General features: G+C 38.5%; 1 protein-coding gene across 1 annotated transcript in view; it reads right to left on the bottom strand.

Moving 5' to 3' along the window:
* Positions 1-10,449: 10,449 nt before the first annotated feature.
* Positions 10,450-16,729, bottom strand: part of LOC108116182 (ubiquitin-conjugating enzyme E2 G1) — a 51,220-nt gene continuing 44,940 nt past the window's right edge. The window contains exon 3 of the mRNA XM_041817855.1: positions 10,450-10,883. Within this exon, the coding sequence (XP_041673789.1) occupies positions 10,526-10,883 (358 nt within the window). The 3' untranslated portion in view covers positions 10,450-10,525. The remainder of the gene's footprint in view (positions 10,884-16,729) is intronic.

The raw sequence follows: 16,729 nt of genomic DNA, 5'->3' as shown, positions 1-16,729 counted from the left end.
TTTTCTTATTAAATTTCCTAATCCTAGGCTTGTTTTAAAGAAGATAACAGTCTATCCGGTCCAGATACCACCATCTAAAGACCAAAGTCCACGCCAAAACAGGAATTAACGATGACTAGGAACCATTGGGTCAGCACCATTAGCATTAGCACAAGAAGCTGAATCAAGTAACGAAAGAAGCGTTTTCGCGCCACTTTCGCCCAACACAATGAGGAGAAAGCATACAAGCCGAACAACCAGCGACAAGAAGGTTGAAAAAATTCCCAGACCCATTCTGAAATTCAGGAGCAATTAGGAAAACTCCTCACTTGTTAGGACTCAAAAAGGAGCCAACAACCAGAATGGTTCCTTTGGACAGAGACCACACATAAGCACAGGAACTTGTCAGGGTCAACCAGCACCAGAGCCAATGGAGATCTACCCCTCCTTCAGGGAGGTATTTAGACAGCCCACAACGAAAAAGGGCAGTCAGCAAGGCAACAAAAAATAAACGTCATGCGCAGACCTGTGCTACTGAAGTAGAAGACGATCTTGAGGAAGAAGACTCATGTAATTTTTAGAATAAAATCCCTGCTCCCCTACATTACACACAGGCACCTCAAAAAATAGATTACTCCAATCCCGGGACTGAAAGAAATTGTGGCAGAGGAGAAACCCTTTACTGTAAAGTCAATTCATGGCTTTACCAAAATAAATAAAAAATGTTTAGTTTCGGTGTTTAACATAAAAACACCCTTTTTTATCATAAATAACCTTAACACTTCGATGATATTATCGGCCTCGACTTTCTTAAACAAGCGAATGCGAAACTTGATTATACCGGGAATGTTCTTCACACAAACAACGGAGACGAAAAGATCCGATTCAATAGGTCAGAAAATGTCAACTTTATTAAAATTTATGATTAAGATGTTCCCGGGGCAGTTATAGCCACCTTCAATAAAATGATTGTCAAGAATTATAAAGATCCAGACGAAGCACTTCCATTCAATATTAACACTATAGCCACAATAAAAACTGATGTGGAACCGGTGTACTCCAAGTCGTACCCACACCCCATGGGTGTCACCAAATTCGTCAATGCAGAGGTAAAACAACTTCTAGCGGACGTCGTGATAAGGCCATCCAGGTCCCCATATTACAACCCTACCTGGGTTGTGGATAAGAAAGGTATAGACCAAAATGGGGTTAAGAAGCGATTAGTTATCGACTACAGGAAATTAAATCAGATAACAGTAGATGATAGATATCCTATCCCAACAATTTTGAAAATACAGTCGAATATGGGCAAGTCACGGTATTTCACTGCACTCGACCTCAAGTCAGGCTTCCACTAGATAGAGGTGGCAGAAGAGGACAGGGAAAAAACGCTTTTTTCCGTAAATAATGGCCAATACGAATTTTGCAGAATGCTATTTGGACTTAAAAACGCTCCAAGCATCTTCCAAAGGGCTATCGTTGACGTCCTAAGGAGGGAATCTCTAAAAGATGCTACGTTTATATAGACGACGTTATTATATTCTCAAAAACAAAAGAAGGCCACGTCAAGGACTAGCAAGCTACTAAAGGTGCTTCATAAAAAACTTCGCGACTATCGCAAGACCTCTGACAACCATTCTAAAGAGAGAAAATATAGGCTTCGGAATATGGCCCTACGTGACAACGAAAAATTACGCAACCAATGAGCGAGAGCTCCTAGTCACTTAAAAACTTTACCGATCATCAACCACTTACCTTTGCCGTCTCAGAAAAAAAATTTAAAAACCAGACAAAGAAAATTTCGTGGCACACTCATTATCTCCCCAAAAAAGTAAAGCCTTAGAAGACGTACAAGAATCGGACGTAGCCACCATTCATAGCGAAGAGTCCCTGACATACACCATCGAGACAACCGACAACCCAGTAAACTGCTTCCGAAACCAAATAATAATCGAAGACGGAAATAGTTTCTCGGTGGATACATTCATATTGTTTAAGAGCAAGGTGAGGCACATAAACAGAAACCCAACCGGGAAAATCTGATTGAAACATTACGAGATGTTGTAAACGCGGAGGCACTTCTTTCAAGCAGACGAAAAACATCGTACAGGGCAAAACGGACTCAACCGAACAGAAAGAAATTGTCATAACAGAACACATAAGGGCTCACCAAGCAGCAAAAGAAAATGTAAAACAAATTCTTATGGACTATTTATTCCCAAAAATGTTTTGGTTAGCAACAGAAATAACATCAAATTGAAAAACCTGTTCCACCACCCATCAAAGCAAATGGTTGCAGAAACTCTTATACCCTCATTCGTGGGAGAATTCTACACATTGATATTTTCTCAACCAAGGAGCCCTTTTCCTTACATGCGTCGATAAATTCTCGAAATTCGTCATAGTGCAAAACATCGCCTCAAGGGCCATAGTAGACTTAAAAACCCCTTTATTACACATAATAAATTTCTTTCCGAAAACAACAACAATCTACTGCGATAATAAAAGATCGCAAAATTTCGAGACTATTAAAACAACTTTGTCAAATCATTTCATTATCAACACTTCCAACGCTCTACCTCTACCTCAGCACAACAAGTGGTCAAGTATAGAGGTTTCATAGCACTCTAGCCGAAATAGCCAGATGCCTGAACTTTGGATGCAAATTGAACGATACTATAGAAATAATACATTTAGCAACCAACAAATCAAACCTCTCAGTAACTTACAAAAAACCCACAGAAATAGTTCACACAAAGCCCATGGAATTCGATAGAGAAATTATTAGGAAAATTCAAGCGGTACAGGAGAAGATGATTGACCAGGTAAACAAGAATAGGACATATAAGGACTATCAGGTAGACGAACAAGTTTTTCTAAAAGCAAATTAAAGACTAGGTAACAAGCTCTCACCATTATGTTCGCAGGAAACAACGGTCTTAATTAGAGGGAGGGTGGTCCACAAAGACAATCTACGCTAACCATCCTTGGCTAGACTCCCGACCCTTTTTTATACTTTTTCATATTTTTTATATTCTTCTATATTAAATACATTATATAAAATACATTATAATATGGGCACTAATGGCTGTAAAGACGGACGCGACGATGAAGCTATAAAATTTTCGAGGCAAATAAAGAACAAATTAAACAAAAGAAAACTCTATAGTCAAGTGCCGCGACTGTAAGTTACCCGATACTGTTTTACATAATTTTACAATATGCATTTTGCCAGTGGAAATTTTGAGAGAATGCATGTTGAGTTACTGGTAGTGACGTCCTTGCGCATGTGAGACCTTATAACCTAAATTTCTTTATAAATAACGAAATAATGTTCTGATTTAAAAAACCCTTTGGTAAATCGATAGATATTAACAGAAATAAGTTTTATAAGGTCAAACGAAGGCAAACGAAGTGGGCGGGGCCGGTTGAAAACTCGTTCCATGTTGCAGGCATATCTTATAGGCCCCGAGATTTTTGCATTTTTGGTTTTCCGGGTATTGTCGGCGTTAGGGTGGGAATGGTTAGATGAAAAAAAACAATTTGCATTTTGTGCATGCATCATAAAAACCTACATGCTTAATCCGAACTTTCTATCTCTTATAGTGGCCTTGTGAGCATATGGGTGGGTGTTGCCGCTATAAGATGCGCTGCCATCTAAAGATTATGTAAACTAAATTTGAACTTTCTAGCTCTAATAGCTCCTGAGATTTCAGCAATTTTAGTTTTTCGCGATTTGTGGGCGTTACAGTGGGCGTAGCAGGATGCTGTACTAAACTTGTGCTGCGTAGGGACCTCAAGAATCTTCATGATTAATCTCAACTTTGTATCTAGTATAGTTCCTGAGATCTCAGCGTTCATACGAACTGACGGACGGACAGACGGACTAGGCTCAATCGTCTTCGCTATTGATACTGATCAAGAATATATATACTTTAGAGGGTCGGAAACGCTTCATTCACCTGTTACATACTTTTCAACGAATCTAATATACCCTTTTACTCTACGAGTAACGGGTATAAAAACTTGGGACAAATAAAGAAAATAATCTTTTAGAAATAATTTTTGCTAAAAATAGATTCGGCATCACAGATCTGGAAAACATTCTAATGGGCTTGACCCTAGCAAAATTAAATATTGTAAGTCCGACAATTCTAGATAGCTCCGACATTGGCGAATTTAAAGACAAGCTGCCTATTAACATTAGTTTGATAGACATTTTAGAAGCATATAGTATAACTGTTTTTCAAAATTCCGATATCATTCATTTTCTTATTAAATTTCCTAATCCTAGGCTTGTTTTAAAGAAGATAACATTCTATCCGGTCCAGATACCACCATCTAAAGACCAAAGTCCTAGCCAAAACAGGAATTAACGATGACTTGGAACCATTGGGTCAGCAGCATTAGCATTAGCACAAGAAGCTGAATCAAGTAACGAAAGAAGCGTTTTCGCGCCACTTTCGCCCAACACAATGAGGAGAAAGCATACAAGCCGAACAACCAGCGACAAGAAGGTTGAAAAAATTCCCAGACCCATTCTGAAATTCAGGAGCAATTAGGAAAACTCCTCACTTGTTAGGACTCAAAAAGGAGCCAACAACCAGAATGGTTCCTTTGGACAGAGACCACACATAAGCACAGGAACTTGTCAGGGTCAACCAGCACCAGAGCCAATGGAGATCGACCCCTCCTTCAGGGAGGTATTTAGACAGCCCACAACGAAAAAGGGCAGTCAGCAAGGCAACAAAAAATAAACGTCATGCGCAGACCTGTGCTACTGAAGTAGAAGACGATCTTGAGGAAGAAGACTCATGTAATTTTTAGAATAAAATCCCTGCTCCCCTACATTACACACAGGCACCTCAAAAAATAGATTACTCCAATCCCGGGACTGAAAGAAATTGTGGCAGAGGAGAAACCCTTTACTGTAAAGTCAATTCATGGCTTTACCAAAATAAATAAAAAATGTTTAGTTTCGGTGTTTAACATAAAAACACCCTTTTTTATCATAAATAACCTTAACACTTCGATGATATTATCGGCCTCGACTTTCTTAAACAAGCGAATGCGAAACTTGATTATACCGGGACTGTTCTTCACACAAACAACGGAGACGAAAAGATCCGATTCAATATGTCAGAAAATGTCAACTTTATTAAAATTTATGATTAAGATGTTCCCGTGGCAGTTATAGCCACCTTCAATAAAATGATTGTCAAGAATTATAAAGATCCAGACGAAGCACTTCCATTCAATATTAACACTATAGCCACAATAAAAACTGATGTGGAACCGGTGTACTCCAAGTCGTACCCACACCCCATGGGTGTCACCAAATTCGTCAATGCAGAGGTAAAACAACTTCTAGCGGACGTCGTGATAAGGCCATCCAGGTCCCCATATAACAACCCTACCTGGGTTGTGGATAAGAAAGGTATAGACCAAAATGGGGTTAAGAAGAAGCGATTAGTTATCGACTACAGGAAATTAAATCAGATAACAGTAGATGATAGATATCCTATCCCAACAATTTTGAAAATACAGTCGAATATGGGCAAGTCACGGTATTTCACTGCACTCGACCTCAAGTCAGGCTTCCACTAGATAGAGGTGGCAGAAGAGGACAGGGAAAAAACGCTTTTTTCCGTAAATAATGGCCAATACGAATTTTGTAGAATGCTATTTGGACTTAAAAACGCTCCAAGCATCTTCCAAAGGGCTATCGTTGACGTCCTAAGGAGGGAATCTCTAAAAGATGCTACGTTTATATAGACGACGTTATTATATTCTCAAAAACAAAAGAAGGCCACGTCAAGGACTAGCAAGCTACTAAAGGTGCTTCATAAAAAACTTCGCGACTATCGCAAGACCTCTGACAACCATTCTAAAGAGAGAAAATATAGGCTTCGGAATATGGCCCTACGTGACAACGAAAAATTACGCAACCAATGAGCGAGAGCTCCTAGTCACTTAAAAACTTTACCGATCATCAACCACTTACCTTTGCCGTCTCAGAAAAAAAATTTAAAAACCAGACAAAGAAAATTTCGTGGCACACTCATTATCTCCCCAAAAAAGTAAAGCCTTAGAAGACGTACAAGAATCGGACGTAGCCACCATTCATAGCGAAGAGTCCATGACATACACCATCGAGACAACCGACAACCCAGTAAACTGCTTCCGAAACCAAATAATAATCGAAGACGGAAATAGTTTCTCGGTGGATACATTCATATTGTTTAAGAGCAAGGTGAGGCACATAAACAGAACCCCAACCGGGAAAATCTGATTGAAACATTACGAGATGTTGTAAACGCGGAGGCACTTCTTTCAAGCAGACGAAAAACATCGTACAGGGCAAAACGGACTCAACCGAACAGAAAGAAATTGTCATAACAGAACACATAAGGGCTCACCAAGCAGCACAAGAAAATGTAAAACAAATTCTTAGGGACTATTTATTCACAAAAATGTTTCGGTTAGCAACAGAAATAACATCAAATTGAAAAACCTGTTCCACCACCCATCAAAGCAAATAGTTGCAGAAACTCTTATACCCTCATTCGTGGGAGAATTCTACACATTGATATTTTCTCAACCAAGGAGCCCTTTTCCTTACATGCGTCGATAAATTCTCGAAATTCGTCATAGTGCAAAACATCGCTTCAAGGGCCATAGTAGACTTAAAAACCCCTTTATTACACATAATAAATTTCTTTCCGAAAACAACAACAAGCTACTGCGATAATAAAAGATCGCTAAATTCCGAGACTATTAAAACAACTTTGTTAAATCATTTCATTATCAACACTTCCAACGTTCTACCTCTACCTCAGCACAACAAGTGGTCAAGTATAGAGGTTTCATAGCACTCTATCCGAAATAGCCAGATGCCTGAACTTTGGATGCAAATTGAACGATACTATAGAAATAATCCATTTAGCAACCAACAAATCAATCCTCTCAGTAACTTACAAAAAAACCACAGAAATAGTTCACACAAAGCTCATGGAATTCGATAGAGAAATTATTAGGAAAATTCAACCAGTACAGGAGAAGATGATTGACCAGGTAAACAAGAATAGGACATATAAGGACTATCAGGTAGACGAACAAGTTTTTCTAAAAGCAAATTAAAGACTAGGTAACAAGCTCTCACCATTATGTTCGCAGGAAACAACGGTCTTAATTAGAGGGAGGGTGGTCCACAAAGACAATCTACGCTAACCATCCTTGGCTAGACTCCCGACCCTTTTTTATACTTTTTCATATTTTTTATATTCTTCTATATTAAATACATTATATAAAATACATTATAATATGGGCACTAATGGCTGTAAAGACGGACGCGACGATGAAGCTATAAAATTTTCGAGACAAATAAAGAACAAATTAAACAACAGAAAACTCTATAGTCAAGTGCCGCGACTGTAAGTTACCCGATACTGTTTTACATAATTTTACAATATGCATTTTGCCAGTGGAAATTTTGAGAGAATGCATGTTGAGTTACTGGTAGTGACGTCCTTGCGCATGTGAGGCCTTATAACCTAAATTTCTTTATAAATAGCGAAATAATGTTCTGATTTAAAAAACCCTTTGGTAAATCGATAGATATTAACAGAAATAAGTTTTATAAGGTCAAACGAAGGCAAACGAAGTGGGCGGGGCCGGTTGAAAACTCGTTCCATGTTGCAGGCATTTCTTATAGGCCCCGAGATTTTTGCATTTTTGATTTTCCGGGTATTGCCGGCGTTAGGGTGGGAATGGTTAGATGAAAAAAAAACAATTTGCATTTTGTGCATGCATCATAAAAACCTACATGCTTAATCCGAACTTTCTATCTCTTATAGTGGCCTTGTGAGCATATGGGTGGGTGTTGCCGCTATAAGATGCGCTGCCATCTAAAGATTATGTAAACTAAATTTGAACTTTCTAGCTCTAATAGCTCGAGATTTCAGCAATTTTAGTTTTTCGCAATTTGTGGGCGTTACAGTGGGCGTAGCAGGATGCTGTACTAAACTTGTGCTGCGTAGGGACCTCAAGAATATTCATGATTAATCTCAACTTTGTATCTAGTATAGTTCCTGAGATCTCAGCGTTCATACGAACTGACGGACGGACAGACGGACTAGGCTCAATCGTCTTCGCTATTGATACTGATCAAGAATATATATACTCTAGAGGGTCGGAAACGCTTCATTCACCTGTTAGATACTTTTCAACGAATCTAATATACCCTTTTACTCTACGAGTAACGGGTATAAAAATTTGGGACAAATAAAGAAAATAATCTTTTAGAAATAATTTTTGCTAAAAATAGATTCGGCATCACAGATCTGGAAAACATTCTAATGGGCTTGACCCTAGCAAAATTAAATATTGTAAGTCCGGCAATTCTAAATAGCTCTGACATTGGCGAATTTAAAGACAAGAAGCCTATTAACATTAGTTTGATAGGAATTTTAGAAGCATATAGTATAAGTGTTTTTCAAAATTCCGATATCATTCATTTTCTTATTAAATTTCCTAATCCCAGGCTTGTTTTAAAGAAGATAACTGTCTATCCGGTCCAGCTACCACCATCTAAAGACCAAAGTCCACGCCAAAACAGGAATTAACGATGACTTGGAACCATTGGGTCACCGGGACGGCGATCACTTAAAAGGAGGAGAAGTTAACACACCCAGTTCCCAAATTGGGAAACTTCCGTGTTGCCGTGTCCTGTGGCCAACACGCGGAATAGGGAAACCGCCGACTCCGCACTCCGGGGACAATCATCCGCAGCCCGGCCAGAAGTGGCCAACACGCGTAGTACGGAAACCGCCGACTCCGCAATCGGGGGGCAATCACCCAGAGCCCGGCCAGAAGTGGCCAACACGCGTACCACAGAAACTTCCGACTCCGCACTCTGGGGGCAATCGCCCGGAGCCCGGCCAGAACACATGCGCAGCGAGTGATCGTCAGCAACCGAATACCCAATGCTGATCCGGCACTTTGGCGACAGCGCGGCGACCAGACAAAGTCTTCTAGCTGCAGCCGGATCAGACCATTAAGTTAGTCTAAAATCGTACTCCGCAGCCATATCTGTGTAATAAATAATAATTGTAACATTGTTTATATTATCATTTACCTTAACAGGTTTAGGTGAAATAAATGAATAAAATATAATAAGCCCACAACAACCTGAAAGTGTTACAATAATTTTTATATTATATATGCAGATGTCTGATACAAAGTTTTTGGAATGCCAAAATTTCGTCGGTGGAAAATTTGACAATAATGCATGTTGAATGCTGGCCAATGCTGACAAGTTACAATGAATAGCGTCGACAACTTTTAATGCTTTTAAAAGGGTGGATTTTTCCGTGAAATGTATAATATGGCGGGGTTTATTTCCGAAAAATATAAAAGATCAGGCTTTCGTTAGATGCAATCTTTAAGGTTTCTGAATATCTTCGTTATGAGATTTTTTCTTGCGACAGAACAGCCCCGATGCCGTAAGCTGACGCATCGGTTGTCAGATCGAACGGTTTCTTAAAGTGACAAAATATTTCGAAGTCTATTAAATGCATATCTTTGCTGATCATTAAAATTTTTTGGTACTTTCCAAATCATGTGTTTCATCCTTTATGAAGCAGCTATAATAGCTGCTAAGTCCTAAGAATGGCTGCTACCTTTACAGGGTCAGATGTAGCCCCGTTTTGTGTCACTACGAAGTTATTGGACACATTCTTTAAATTAAATGGGTTTTCTCTTCAAAGATGATCACGTTGGCTTGGTTTAATTTTTTTTTTCGTTTTCTGAAAAGATAATGACATCGTCATTTCCCTATCTGCCCTATCAAGACATCATCGATTGCGCTCCCAAAGGCAAACGGCAGAATTCATACTTTCTTCCGTTGACTTCCGCGATATTCCTTCGCGAGAAAAATTTGGTGATAGCCGGATTTTATGTCTAACGTTGTAAAGTATTTGGCTTTGCCAAGCTTTGCCAGGGGTATTAGGTGAACGATTATTCCAACCACCTGTTTCATCTAATCCATTTTTATAGATCACCTAAGTTAAATTGTTGTACGGCGAATAGTTGCCACAACATTTGTGTTGTACGGCAAGACTTGAGTTACGTCGGAGAAGACTTTAGATATTATTTTCAGCATATCGACGAACTTTAATATACGTTTTCGCTGGCCCTGTGTCGATAGGAATTTTTAAGTTTCTCTTAGCCAAGCGTCGTTCAATGAACGGTAGCCGGGACCGCTTTCTAAAAAATTGAGACAGTCATGGCATGGTAGTCGACCGAGTCGCTGTCGTCTATCATCATCTCATATTAACTACTACATATATAACACTCAAAACTGAAACTTAAAGCTACCATTAGTTTAGACCCATAGGAGCCACGCTTTCTGGTAAAAATTTTGGGGGCCCTAACAACACATCCCACTTAATAACCAAAATAATTCTCAAATATGCCTACATAATTCATTTAATCCTTTTAATGTATAAAATGTTTAATATAAATATACAAATATAGGCGACCAGCTTCACGAGCATTCCTCTTGACTTTTCCGGACGCAACGAGCAACTTTGCGTTTAAAATCGGTATAGGATTCTCGCCACTCCTTAGCAGCATCAACATTAGCTGGAGACTCATCGTTAGGATCTGCCAACATTGATATTACAGATATCAAGATAGTTTCCACTGTGTGCACGGGTAACCAGCGCTCCGATGCTTTTTCGTAGCCCCATTTGTCGTCTCCAGGCTCATGTAAAATTGAAATACAAACATCTCCATTTTTTTCGATATTTGGATGCCAAATTTCTGTAACAAACTTCATTCGTGGTGGACGCAATGGATATTCTTTGGGGAAGTAAAGATGTGCTTTAAAGAAACCTCCTTCGCTGTGGGTAAGAATAAGAAAGAAAATATTTATAACATTTTTTACAGTTATTATTTTTTTTCTGTTTAACAGTCGACAATAAATAGAGTCATTAAATCAAATAGGACTTTATATCGGGGATTATATTGGGTTGGCTACGAGGTTTTATGTATTTAAAAAAACCAATTCTGAACGCAATAAAAATATATTTCGCATAGAAAAATGTTTATAGAATATTTCTTGATTGATTAAATTTTCATTTCATATTAGTACTAGTAGAAGTAGAATAATAGAAGTAATAGTAGTAGTTGTAATAGTAGGAGTAATTGTAATAGTAGTAGTAATAGTAGTAGTAGTAGTAGTAATAGCAGAACATTGTGGTTATGTCAATAGGTGGCGTTAGAAAAAATGCCTCTATAGACGATACACTCGACTAACTATAGCTTTTTTTGTTATCTTTTTTTTAAGTTTAACCAGATCATAAATTTAAAAAACAATAAAAACTAAATATTTGATCGAAGCAAGTGCAAACCAAAAATACGAAATAAATATAAACGTTGACAATTTTATCACAAATGCATATGAACGATGATGATATTGACGATGCCAGAAGTTATAGAACATATGGCGATATGCAGCACATATTGGACATCTTAGTGCTTTAAACAAAATACAAACATTTTAGAGTATGTACATTGTGTGTACATGTATGTACATGAATTTCAATCAAGCGGTTTAAAAGAATGCGGACCCATCGGCCCTAGCGAACTTCATCCACCCCCTTAATGAAAACGGCGTGGGACTATACACGGGCTCATATATATAATATATAATTTGCATTATACAAGTTCTACAGTTTTGAACAAATACTCATAAACAAATAGATCACACATAAAAACTTTACAACACAATGCTTTCACCTAACCCCTAACACTCATAAGGTGGTATTATAATTCTTATCTTTAACCTTAAGCTACCTTTAATCTTAGTAATATTCAATCTAGGCTAAGACCACCCAAATGTAAGCAAACATTAACTTTTGGGGATTTTAATGCCTGACTCCAATTCTGGGGCCCTCAGAGAACAATAACTGATTCTAATAACATAATTCTTAATGACAAAAGCCCGTATAACCTTACTTTTTGCACAGCTTCCTAATCATAGCAACCCTCTTGCACATGACCATACTATAAAACACAAAATCGAATTTAAATATTTTTGAAACTTATTTGAATACCTTTAACCTAAATACCAAGTTCCAATGTCAATTAAAAAACAGCTAGCCTAAATCAATTAATACTTAACAGTGCCCATCTGAGCATTTCATGGGCTAACCTAGTAGTTGCCAAAAGATACCCCCCGTGAAACAAGTCACGAAACCCACTGCAAATAAAAATCAAGAGACTCTTCTCATGCTCAGAGCAAGAGACTCTTGCTGTCCTCATATATACATATGTAGGTATTTTCATACATTAGTTACTTATTTATTAATTAACTAGTTTAAAATATATAATAAATTATAAAAGTTAAATGAATGGGCTCCGTTTATAAACATAAATGCGTTTATCGCGATCTTGCAGCCTACGACCGTTCACACCTCTCTCAATATGACGACTGACTCCTAGCTCTCTCTCACTGCCAAACGTTGAAGTTCGGCCTGTGCTTGCGTCCCGATAACCGATAAATCTTCCACTACAAGTAGTTTAGTTATTCTCTTTTCCACTCGATAACTTTACATTCGGCTGTCCTGATATATTCTTCGTCGAGAAGAAACTCCATGGCTTCATCTAGTCTGACGCGGTTGGTGTTTTACAAGGCCTTTCACCATCACTCACCTTCTCAACATCATATCTACCAATCATATCTACTTCTTTACTTTAACTATCTTGTATGGTCCCAAAAACTTTTCCTTTAACTTGAGCCCATTTCCATACTTAGTTCGTTTTATAGCAATTAAATCATTTTCTATATACTGTCGCTCCGGTTTACTTTTTGAATCAAATTCCCTCTTATTCTCCTCTTGCAACTTTATAATGTTTTCACGAGCTTTCGCGCGCAATTCGTTTCGATCTTTATTCAAATCCTCTATAATGCAATCCTTACGAATCTCATTAAATTATAAGTCATTCAATTTTCTAAGTTAGTGAGTTTTTGAAACGGAGACGCCTTAGTAATTCGTGGTACAGTGCCATTCATCACCTGCTTTCGTGGCTCAACTTTGACAACATAGGCACCACAAACTTATGCATCCACTGAACTTAGCCATTACTACGCGGAACACCTGCAGTTATCAAAAGATATTATATTCCCCCTTTCACAGAACTCTTTAAACACATTTGAAGTGAAAGCGGTACCCCTATCTGGCACAATCCTAGCAGGGTTTTCAAACAATGCTGCCTGTCTTTCTAAACAATTTACGACCTCATTCACCCCTGTGCTCCGAGTCGGATAAAGCCAGATAAATTTGAAAACGAGTCAACAACAAGGAGGATATGGTTATGGCCTCTGCTAGTTACTGCCATTGGCCCGACGTGATCAATGTGATATATGGGCAACGGCTGATGCCCTTTATCTATTGGCGATAAGAACCCCTCATTTAACCATTCTTTCACCTGTTCACCTACCATACGTCTGGGGTGTTGATACACTGGGAGATCGTCTGACCAGATTAACTTCATTTGAACCGGAGCATTTGGATTTCGAACAGGTCGATAGTTTTCAATCAATTCACTTATTTCTTTTTGCAACGCTTTATTCAAGTGCGATAGGTCATGTTCAACTTCTTTTCCGATCCGTTCCGAGCTAACCATACATGTGAAAGTACTTCATGGCTTAATCAACCGATTCCTGTCCTGTACCATGTTCGAGGTTTCCATCTGATTTTCTTGACTTTCCTTTTTACACTGAGGTGCACGATGACCTGTCCTGTGGCACTTAAAACAAGTAATATCGGTCTGAGGGCATGTATTTATCATATGTCCGGTATCTCCGCACTGAAAGCATTTCCTTATTTGTTTATTCGACATGGAATCTTTTCCACCTCCAGATTCTTTTGTGCCTGATGCTGAACCCTGATTTTTATCTGAAGCTCTTACAACTCTAGTTCTAGTTCTAGTTCTCAAGTTCTCCTTCAACTCTTTAATAGTTTTTACCTGATAGAGCACTAACATATTGGATCTAGGGTCCGGTATCCCTTCGACAAAGTATTAAATAATGCTTTTCTCTTCCAAATGGATTGGCTTCGCTATTCCTAAAAGAGCGTATAAGAATTCATGTAAACTTTCTCTCTTCATCTGTTGACATTTATTTAAACGCTTGTGTATTTCTGCCGACGATAACTTCTCTTGGAATTCTTCTATCAAAGCCTCTTTCAGTGTTTTCCAACTAGAAGTTCCCCGTTGACTATGGATATAAGCCTTGGCTGCACCTTCAAGTAGTTGCTGCCCGTACACATACAATTGTAAATAATCCCACTGGACTGTTAAGGAACATTCTTCCATTTCACTGATCCACTGATCAATATCAACTCGGCTTGACCCGTCAAACCTTGAGACACTGCCCTTAACATCTTTAAGGGTGATCCAAAGTTTTATTCCCTCTTATCTTCCATAATGATTCAAAAGTCTATCCTGTAATATAACCTTATTACCCTGGGTATTCAACTGTAACTCGCACAACTTTTCTTTTAACTCTTCCAAACGCAGCTGCAAAATCTCGGTACGCTCCATTTTACAAAACTTAATCGATAGTTATGAGAAGTTATTAAATTTAGAATCAAAAACAAAGTCAAAGTAGAATATTGAGCTTACAGTTATCTTAATTCTACCCTAAATTTTATGCATTCACCCAGCTGATCAGCTTTTGTTTTTCCATGGCGCTGTCAACTCGCTCCGTCAATTCGCCAACTCGCCGCCGTCAATACGCCCACTCGTTACCGTCAATTTGCCAACATGCGTGTGTGTGTATAACACGCTAACAAGCGTGGTGCAAATTTAAACATGCTTCATCAAGGAAATCGCCAGTGCGACATTGTTCGTTTGCTCGGTATACCAAAACCGGCGATTTAATTAGCTTGGCCATAAAGGTGACCGCAACGGACGAGGAAGACCATGCACCGCCAACACTTCCAGAATTCGGCAGATCGTGAAAAAGCGAATCACCCGGAATTGCAGTCTCGGTTATAAAAATAGCCCGTGAAATCGAAATAAGTCGCGAAATAATTCGGTGATTGCCAAAAATGAACTTAACTCAAGTCCAACAAGCTCCAAAAAGTACAGCTTCTTACAGATGACTATAAGTGCGAGAGACTCAGCTGAAGCGTCGGGCCGCAGGTCAAAAATGGGAGTGTCTTCTTTTTCACCATCCAACAGGCCAAATCGCCAAAATGACAGAAGCTGGTCAGCTGAAGCTCCAGGTACCTCTGCAATAATCGAGCGCCGTCAATTTGAGCAATCCATCCAATCCATTGGCAAAATACCCCTTTTTTTCATCGAACAATGGGTACAAATCAATTAGGTGTGCCATGATATTTTGAAAACTGTTGTGCTTCCTTGGGCCCAGCAGAACTTTGGTGATACGCAGTGGACGTTTCAAACGGAATCAGCGCCAGCCCATAGGTCAAAATTGACCCAGGACTGGTGCATAGCAAATTTTTCGGACTTTATCACATCCACTGAATGGTCAGCTTACGCGCCGGATCTCAATGCGATGGACTGCAGTGTGTGCCATGTGCTTAACGCCACATAAGTTTGGAGGCGCTGAAGAAATCATTGCTCCGCGAATGAGATCGATTATCGACAAAAGACCTGCGGCCCATTGCGCTAAATTTCCAAAAATTTAGGGCCCGTTGATGGCTCTGCATCGCTCCCCAAGGAAGCCACTTTAAAACCTGCATAATAGCTATTAAATAGTTAAAGTATCTGCATTTTTTCTCAAATAAAATTCTTAAAAAGTTGTAATTTTTTTAAAAGAACACTTTAAATTTATTTTAAAATATTTTTGTTAACAAGTTCCATTTTGATTACGTAATTCCATATAACAAAAAGCAAAAAAGTTTCAGAAAATGTTTTTAAATACTTTTTTTGCATCTAACATTTTTTACATATTATGTGTTAAGCTTTATAACTAGTAAGGTGTTCGGATTTTCTGCACTAATCGAACTTCTTCGTTCAGAATTGCTTTCCTTTCTCAAGAGCCCTTGTGTTTTCTTTGACAAACTGCTTTTTGACTAACATAAAATTCATAATAATTCGGGACGTTGCAGGGTTCATGCCAAGTGCATTATACATTGGATCTATTATTTCATTGAACCCTTCACCCACAGTGGTTGGACTTGTGAGAAGCCGCGGCCATAAATAAAGATTTACGAAATAGAAACAAATGAGGTTCTTTAGTTCTTGCAGTAGTGTATAAGAATAAACCATTCATTTTCATTATTAAAAGTAATGTGTAGATGCATTAAAATTTAAATGCAAAAATTTAACGAAGATCTTACAAGTAAAATGTTGTCCACTTCTGCATATGTTTCATCCACTGTTATGTCCTTTGGATAACTTGAAGTTTTAAATCAGAGAATTTTTTCATAGCTTGGCAATGCTCATTTACAATTACGAATTCACGAATAACCAAGTATTGGTGTTCCGTTATTCCAGTGTCAATTAAAAAAATTGGCTGAGCGCAACACAGAAACTCATCACGTTTTTCGAGCAGCGCTATCCGATTATGTTTCGTCATTTTAGAGGACTCAGCAACTTTTGGTCGTCCACGTACAGCACTATAAACTTTTTTTAGTCGCTCAATTATAATGGTTTCAATAGCATTCAGCCAATTTGGGCTCAAGGGGGCTTCGGGCGTGTTGAGAAACAATAA

Source organism: Drosophila eugracilis, unplaced genomic scaffold, assembly GCF_018153835.1.
Source record: "Drosophila eugracilis isolate 14026-0451.02 unplaced genomic scaffold, ASM1815383v1 contig_1966, whole genome shotgun sequence".
Lineage (NCBI taxonomy): Eukaryota > Metazoa > Arthropoda > Insecta > Diptera > Drosophilidae > Drosophila > Drosophila eugracilis.
Note: the sequence above shows the minus strand (reverse complement) of the source record. Positions and strands in the feature narration are given on the sequence as shown.